Raw genomic sequence first — 9,004 nt, forward strand, 5'->3', positions numbered from 1 at the left:
GGAGGGCTGTGATCAGTCTTACATCGGGGAAACAAAACAGCCACTGGCCAAAAGGATGGCCCAGCACAGAAGATCAACATCATCAGGTCAGGACTCTGTGGTCTACACTCATCTCCAGGCCAGCGGTCACTCTTTCAGGGATGAAGATGTGCACATCCTGGACAGAGAGGAACGATGGTTTGAGAGAGGAGTAAAGGAGGCCATCTTTGTGAAAAGAAATCGTCCATCGTTAAACAGGGGTGGAGGCCTCCGGGTTCAACTGTCCCCCTCTTACAATGCTGTGATTGCTAGTATCACTCAGCCCTCTGTGAACAGTAAACAGCCATCAGTGTGCTAATGATCCATTGTTAGACTGATGGTCCTTCTTGAGCATGTGATCAGCTGGTTTTGGTTGTCAGCAGCAAACTGGTTGATCCACTCTGAGAAGGTGCTATTTAAGAGACTGAGCTGAAAACAGCACCTCAGACTGAGGAAGTCTCTCGGATGAGAGACGAAACGTTTCTACATTTTTTTGTTGATTTGCTTTGTTTTGGGTTTTTTTGAATGTCCAGAGGACCAGATTTAACTTTTTTAGATAACAGGTAGTTTGTTGTACCTTAAACTGTCCCGGGTAAAGCTCCCTTGCCAAAATGAAGAATGGCTCTGGATGTTTCTGAGAGAAAAGATGAAAAAAGCATCACTTGCTGTTTAATTTTCCTTTTCCTTATATGTTTCAAGCATGTGCAAGAAAATGTTCACAAACCTTAAAGTAATCTATTTGAAAAATGGCCTCTGGGTAGGGCAGGTTATATTTTTGCAAATTTGCATACAGGCCAGTTCCCGGTGAGCGGAAGTCTGGGATCCCAGCAGCTGTAGAGGCAGGAGGAGAGAGCAACGACTGATGAAGAATTAAACGAAATAAAAACGATGATAAATAGATCATAATGAACTGCGTCGTTAGTAAATGTGGGAGACTTACATGTTGATATTCCTGCTCCAACCATGCAGATGATGTTTTTACCTGTTTGGATGCAGAGAAACTTGTGACTCCATCAATATGAACTTGAGCCACTAAGCAGTAAATCAGTAAAAACCAGTTCTCACATTTGCCACTGGTTATGTATCGTGCCACGCCCTCCAAAGTCAGGGCGTCCAGAACTTTCTCTGCTGAGCTGAGCCCCAGAGTGTTGGAGAAGAGGTTATGCAGAAAGTCCACTGGCACAAGAGATGAAAGTGAGTAAAATATGGGAACTAAATATACTCACAAAACTGGTCAACACAAGGGAACAGAAGGTTGTTAGCTTGTTAGGCTATTTATAAAACATCTGAACGCAGCAGAAAGCATTTATTTAAACACAAGAGATAAACATGGTGATACTTGCATGTCTGAATTGCCTTAAGACTTTAAAACACTCACACAAGGGAGAGTCCATCTACCCTGCAGAGAAAACTCATTTGAACTGCCTGTATCTGAGATCATCTCTCTGTCACTACCCACACTTTGTGATCATAGGTGAGGACAGGAACATGGACTAACTGCTAAACAGAGAGCTTCGCCTTGCAGCTCAGCTCCCTTTTCACCACAATGGACCGGTACAGAGTACACAATACTGTGAGATCTGTCAGTTGATCTTGCACACTGTTCTGTCACTCTTTAAAAAACTGAGATAGTTGAACTCCACTTGAGGCAGCACCTCACTCCCAGTCCAGAGAGGACAACCCCCCCCCCCCCCCTTCAAACTGAGGACTCAAATTTGGAGGTGCTGATCCTCATCCCAGCCGCTTTACATTTAGCTGAGAACTACTCTTAGTCAGAGCTGAGGATCACGGCACAATGACGTCAACAGGACCACAAATAGCAAATGGCAAAGATTTTTTTATTATTATTACATTATTTTACCAGGAATAAATCCATTGAGATCATCAATCTCTTTTACAAGGATGTCCTGGAAGATGGAATCCTGAGGCCACTGAACTGCTTCCGCCCCCTGGCTGCGCCAAAAAATTCTGTCCATAAAAGTTAAGAACAGAATCGGTGACAAAGAGCAGCCCTGGCAGAGTCCAATGCTCACCCTGAAGAGGTCCAATTAGTAGTCCCTCGCTACTTCGTGGTTTGACTTTTGCAAACTAGCTCTATCGCGGTTTGTGGACGTACAGTACTGCACGTAATTTTTTTTTGTAAGTGCTGCCATTTTGTAGTTTTCTTTTATTAAGCTTTCACTGTTTTGCCAGTCTAAAGAAATACATTACCCAAAAGCCATCAGTTCACTTCCCAGAAGTCAACACTGCTTCCAACCGCTGCTTTCTGCAAATGGAGGGAAAGTTTTGCAGCAAAGTCAGAAGTTCTGTAAGTTCTGTTGCTCACAGGACTGGCAGGAAAGTCACAAATAAATCTGAAGCTGAACTCATCCTTCAAGTTGTAGCTTCACTGCTGAGTAGCTGGGCTGCAGCTAATCCAGAATCAGTGTGACCCGGATCCTGGGAGCTGCAGACGACAGACGGCTGCGAGATTCAGTCAGGTTCTGGTCGTGCGGTGCTGCTCCGGACCGGGCCAGAGGTGGTGGACTAAATCCTGAGCAGCTTTTCTCCTGGAGCGGCAGCATGCGTACATCAAGCTGGATGGGCTTCATCATGCTGCACCGGAACTTTTTGTCATCTATGGGGTCAGACAGAACCAAGCTGCTGTTGTTCTGAAGAGCCTGGTAAGTAAAATTTAGTAGCTACATATAAGTATGTTGTTAAAATTAGTATGTTTAAGGGTTTAGAACATTGCAAGACTGTAGGAAGGGTTTAAGTCTTAACTGTATATAAATAATAAAAACAAACTACTACATACTACTACTACTACTAATACTACTACTACTACTGTAAATACTAAAATAAACAACTACTACTACTTGTGTACAAAATTTCATTCCATCTCATGTACTACATGAGATGGCAATGACAACAAAATTTACTTGAACTTGTACTACCATCCCTACTTCATGGTTTTTCGACTACCGCGGAGGGGTGTGGTCCCTAACACCTGCGATAAACAAGGGACTACTGTACTGCCAGTAATGCAAACCAGACACTCACATTGTTTGTATAGTGACTGAATGGTCCATAGCAATCTCATACTCACAGAGCACCCCCCACAGGGTGCAATAGGGAACATGGTCAAATACATTCTCCAAGTCCACAAAACACATGTGGACTGGATACTCAGTCACTTTCACTCTAAGACCTTCATTCATGTGCCCAAAGTGGTCCATCTGTGAGTCAGACTAACAAAGACCCTAACAAACCTCTATTGTGAGGAGTGATAGGGCAATCTGCATGTGAATCCAGCTTACAGAACACTTCAGCTTCATAAATTGAACTCCACACTCTCTGTTCTTTGAATTGAGTAAGGAGCAGGTCCAGTGTTCCATGTCCTGGACGGAAACCACAATGTTCCTTCTGAACTCAAGGTTCAACTATTAATCAGACTCTTTTCTCCAGTACTTGTAAACAGACATTAACAGGAGTCTGGACGGTGTGATTCACATGTAGTTGGAACAAACCTTCTGGTTCTCCAGCTTGAGCATGGGAACCACCAGCCCATTTTGCCAAAAGTGAGTCAACAAAGACATCCCAACAACATCCAGAGCTTTGAGGAATACAGGGCGGTTCTCATCTACCCATGGAGCCCTGCCACTGCCGAACTTTTTCACTACCTTGGCGACCTCAGTCATGGTTATAGACGAAACTACCTGAGTCCACAGACTCAGTTTCCTTCATGGTAGAATTAAGAATTTTTTTGAAGTTCTACTCATCAGTTCTCCACTTGACAGCATCACTGTTTGAGGCCAACATCACTCCACATCCACTATACTGTGTTGGTAAAGTGCTACTTCCCCTTCCTCAGCTAACTAGCAATTTGGCAAAATCTTCTTGAAGCAGATCAAGAGCCTTTAAACAAAGCCTTACTGAACTCTTCCCACATCTGAACCTCAGTAACAGCCTTGAAGCCTGTCACCATACCTGAAAGTACTGGGAAGTGACCTTCTCATCTACAGGGGAAGACTCTAGCACCAAGCTGGATGGCTATTTGGAGGCCTACATCAGCCTGGAATCTCTCATCATGGCAACTCCAGAGTGGAATAAGCTCCATACCTTCTTAAGGCAATTGGTTCCAGAACCCACAAGCCCAATTCCAACTAGGTTGTTCTCAACCACAGGCACAAGGCTCAGGCTCCCTCCATACCAGAAAGGTGACATTCACTGTCCCAAGAGCCAGCTTAGGTGTGCTAGAGTCAGAGCATCAAGGCCTCCCCTACCAGTTGTCAAAACTGACTTAATTCAGGCTGAGCCACACCGGGCCCCAGGGTTAAAGACCAGGTAAGCAGGTTCTTGGCAACAAGTCCCTACCCCAGGCCTGTCTTCAGAGTTGTCTTTAATAAACAATGCCTGGACAACGGACATTGTACTCTTTTCCCCCCTCAATTCAATTAAATTCAGTTGATTTATATAGCGCCAATTTACAATAAAATTGTCTCACGGCACTGAACAGAAACATTCACATACATAGAAAAGCCAATTAGTAAAGTTCTCTATCTAAAGCGTCCAGTATACTCGCGCGTACGTCAGTCCGCGCATACCGGATTAGAGTCGAAGCGGACGCCCGTAGGGCATGTCCGTGCAAAGCTCAGTTTTTATGAGCACGTACGTGTACTCGGTGTTGTACAATAAACTGCCCGGCGACAGACTGTTTTGTATGCAACACCAATGTATTAACTTTCCCTTCTTCATCCCTGATCTGGCCTTTTCTTTTGTTTTTTGGCCAAAAGGCAAGCGATCTCTTCCTCCTCCATTGACGCCATGACTAAAATTGTGAGAAATTAAGGAATTTGTCACGAGCTAATTAAAATCATGTCCAGCGTGGTTGCGGGAGTGTGTGGAGATTTCCAGGTGGGCTGGTCTGATGTGTGGGCTGCAGAGCCAGCACTCCCTGGTTTTTTTTAAAAACTTTTTATTAACAACATATAAACACAGAACACTGCTGCGGCTGCCAGCTCTCGTTTTTTTGGGGGGTTTTTTGGCGACCTGTCAATTAATCCAGTAGGTGTTTCAGCAAATGACCAATCTGCAACCTAAATTTGTCCCGAAGGTAAACGCCCCTTGTCTGCGGAGCTGCTCTGCAGCTGCTCAGAGTGGACGCTTGAGTATGAAGTCTCAACCCACTGCGAACAGAGCGCACAGTTTCCACACGGCTGACTGGACGTACGAGTATACTGGAGCCTTTAGGAAGCCAGCACACTCGATGAATGTTCACTTTGTTGCAGTCTCCCGTCGCAGACCTCCATACAAGTCTTGCCACCTGGGAACACTCAGCATAGCTCCTAAAATTATTCAGGTACACAAATTCCTCCACCATGACATGGCAGCAATTCATGGAGAAACTGATGACGTTTAATTTCATTTTGCCTTATTTTTGTATTTAATGTCACAACTTAAGATGCAGAGAAACTGTTATTATAGTGTGTGACATTGTTTCATGTATACTTGATAATAACTATAAAAATTTTATAATTTAGTCTTTACTAGATGCTGGTTTAGTACTATAACAGATAAAATTCCTACTGATTCTGCTTTGTGAAGCACATCTCCTACACTCTATCAATATAATTTTGTTCTAATTAGTTAGAATGTAAAATATTGAAGGTTTGACCTTTAGCCTACATTTTAAATATAGTTGAAGAAAATATATTTTGGTATAATCTTGAATAAAACAATCAGATTTCATTGCTGGACCAAACAATGAGAGGTACTACATCCTAAAAAACAAAAAAACAATCGCCTGGAAATGTAGGGAAAGATGGCAATAGTAAGATGTAGAATGTTATGTTCAAAGTTGTAAATAGTTTGCTGTAAAGTGCAATTTACTGAAATCAGTTTTGGTTTATTGTAGAACAAATGCAGTGGAAGTGGTCTTCAGCTACAAGTACTTGGGTGTGCACCTGGGGCAACAACACCACCAGCCTGATCAAGAAAGCTCATCAGAGACTCTACTTCCTCAGGCGGCTGAGACGAGCTGGTCTGGGAAGCTTAGTCCTCACCTCCTTCTACAGGTGTGCAGTGGAGAGCATCCTGTGCTCCAGCATCAACGTGTGGCATGGAGGCTGCACAGCTGCAGAAAGAAAAGCTTTGCAGAGAGTGGTGAAGGCTGCACAGAAGTCTGTTGGAGTCAGCCTCCCCACCATCACAGACATTTACACCTCCAGATGCAGGAAGAGGGCCACCTGCATCATGAAGGACCCCACTCACCCAGCACACACTTTTTGCTGCACTCCCCTCAGGCAGAAGGTTGAGGAGCATTAAGTGTAGAACCACTAGACTGAGGAACAGCTTCTACCCTGAGGCTGTTAGACTCATGAATATCTAACCAGAATAAGCACTGTGGAAAAAAATCACTGTAATGCCACTTTAATTGGTGATATGTAACTTATCTGTGCTGCTGATTATCCATGCTGGTGATCTCATGCTGCTGATTATCTCATGTGCTGAGCTCATGCTGCTGATTATCTCATGCTGCTGTTTTAATTCGTACTCACCTGCTCAGCACAGACTCATGTTCAGGCTGCTGCTGTTACGCCATATTGTAATACATTATTAGTGTTTAGCGTGTATCTTGGATCTTTTAGCGTACAGTTTAGAGTATATCTTAGCGTATATTTTAGATCCTTATTTATTGTTTCTTTTTACACTTTATAGTTTTGCCATTGCTGGGTCCTTGTGTAACGTGATGAGAATGACAAAAAAATTTGACTTGAACTTGAAATGACAAACATCCAAAACAATGATCAAATAACATGTAAAAAGGTTTTGTTCAGAAGTGTATAACATTTAACGCTTTCTATGCATAAAATATGACATCTCAATGATTTTTGTGATACGGAATTTACTGATTTTTGTTTTGTATTTATGTGAAAATGATGAAATCGTGAAAATCTTAAGTGAAAAACTTTCTTCCAAGTTGTGCGCCTGAGTTTAGAAACCAAACAACAAAAGAAGTGAAGTGTACTAATCAAAAGCTAAATTTATTTTTCTTTAAGCGTTGTGTGGCTGCGATACAGGAATGTCATCAAATGGGTTAATGAACATGTTAATTTCATAAACTTAGGGTCAAACTCATTATTTGTCCTTTATATTATCTGCCCATGACAAAACAAAACGTTTATACTTGTACTGTTGGATATGATAAAGTTTGTTTAAATTATCTCCAATGTCCAGTTAATTCCCAAGTTGACACTCTGGAACATTTACAAAGTTCTCCAGATCAACATTCAATGGAAAATTTCTTTAAAGTTTCTGAAATTTTTTTCTTTTCTGCCCCTTTGCAACCCTAGTACAAATGTCAGTACATAGATTTCTGCATTTGGAGCCTACTGTACAACATATTTTTAAAAAGCTGAAGCAAGAACACAACTATGATTCCCATGAACAGTATGGCAGCAAAGCGGAGCGAAAACGTCTTATAAAAGCATGTTAACATACTTTCTGTATCTTGTGCAGCTTCGTCCTCACTGCTGTCTTCAGATTGCTCCTGGAACAGAAAGGGTGTACTATACCATCATTTTAGCTTTCAATAGGGTGAAGCCTTTCACTGACAGACACAAACAAATTAGATAAATCTTACCAGCTTCACAAAAACTGTAAATCTCACCTCTGGTTCTGAAGAAACCTCCTCCTTTTCTTTTTTGGGGAGCTCTACAAAGAAAAAAATAAATAAAATGAAAAAAAAAAAAAAACACCTAATGTAAAAGACTTTGACAAAAACTTTCAGTAAAAGCTAGTGCAGTAAAAAATAACGTTATGCAGATATCTACTGTTCCCTGAAGGTGAACGATGTTCACATCAAGTATATGATATGAACAGTAGTAGACAATCATAAAAGGAAGCTGAAAAGAACAAGTGAAAGAAAATGCTATTAAAAAATTTAAAAAAAAAAACAGCTAGGTTGTAAAGGCGATGTAGGAAAATAAAAACAGGAACATGTCTTGGTTTTTGCCAGGAACTTAACAAATGACATGCTGATGACAAGTGGCACTAGAAATCATATTGTTCATTGAGAAGCCTGATCGCTACAGAGATCAATGAGTTTTTCAGTCTGCTTGTTCTGGACCAGATGGAGGCAACCTGAACTCACCATGGAGTGGGTGATCAGGATCTGCCAAAATCAGCCTGGTCTTGTTCACTGACCTCACCTTGTGTAGATCACTGAGGTTCTGTAGAGCTATGTCAGCAGTTTTGGTGCACATCCTGACAATCCCCAAGTTTGTTCCTGTTTTTGGTATGGCCTGCAGCGGATCACCAATAAGGTTTTTGTCTGGGCGGCTGTGGCTGAGTGGTCAGAGCAGTCGTCCTCCAATGCGAGAGTTGGGGGTTCGAAATCGAATCCACCAAAAGTCACGTGCCGAAGTGTCCCTGGGCAAGACACTGAACCCCTCGTTGCCTCTGATGTGTGCCCCATCAGTGAATGAACGTGATAAAGCTCTGATTAGTCTCTTTAGAATGATTTGTTCAATTAGCTTTGTAGAGATGTAGAGTGCTGTATGAATGGGTAAATGAGGACACAGATTGTAGTGTAAAGTGCTTCGAGTATCTTGAAATAAGATAGAAAGGTGCTATATAAGTACAGTCCATTTAGCATCTGTTTGATCACTCCAGGCTGATGGTGGCCTGACTGTGATGGTTTGCTGAGAGATTCTTATCTTAGTTAGTTGTATTTCTAATTTTAAAAAAAGCATTACATTCTATTTATTGTGTTCAATCTTCATTTTATATTGCAGCTCAATGGTGGTAACAGTCCCATACTTCATTTACTGTACCAAGTGAATCACCTGACAGGGAATGTAATGATATGTGTATAACTCCTGTTCTTTGAAGGACACAAACCAGGTACAACACGTTGCTGCACAGATTTTAGTTGATTGTATCACAGATTTTAGTTGATTGTATCACAGATTTTAGTTGATTTTATCACAGATTTTAGTTGATT

The 9,004-nt window shown here is 41.8% G+C and overlaps 1 protein-coding gene across 1 annotated transcript in view; it reads right to left on the bottom strand.

Annotated features, from left to right (window-relative positions):
- sirt2 (sirtuin 2 (silent mating type information regulation 2, homolog) 2 (S. cerevisiae)) overlaps positions 1 to 9,004 on the bottom strand; it is a 22,321-nt gene that overhangs the window by 12,372 nt on the left and 945 nt on the right. Inside the window, exons 2-7 of the mRNA XM_037678063.1 lie at positions 7,670 to 7,713; positions 7,501 to 7,549; positions 1,084 to 1,194; positions 959 to 1,000; positions 743 to 849; positions 596 to 652 (exon numbers count right to left, since the gene is read on the bottom strand). Of these exons, the coding sequence (XP_037533991.1) occupies positions 596 to 652; positions 743 to 849; positions 959 to 1,000; positions 1,084 to 1,194; positions 7,501 to 7,549; positions 7,670 to 7,713 (410 nt within the window). The remainder of the gene's footprint in view (positions 1 to 595; positions 653 to 742; positions 850 to 958; positions 1,001 to 1,083; positions 1,195 to 7,500; positions 7,550 to 7,669; positions 7,714 to 9,004) is intronic.

Source organism: Nematolebias whitei, chromosome 6 (genome assembly GCF_014905685.2).
Source record: "Nematolebias whitei isolate Nwh7 chromosome 6, NemWhi1, whole genome shotgun sequence".
In the NCBI taxonomy this organism is placed as follows: Eukaryota; Metazoa; Chordata; class Actinopteri; order Cyprinodontiformes; family Rivulidae; genus Nematolebias; species Nematolebias whitei.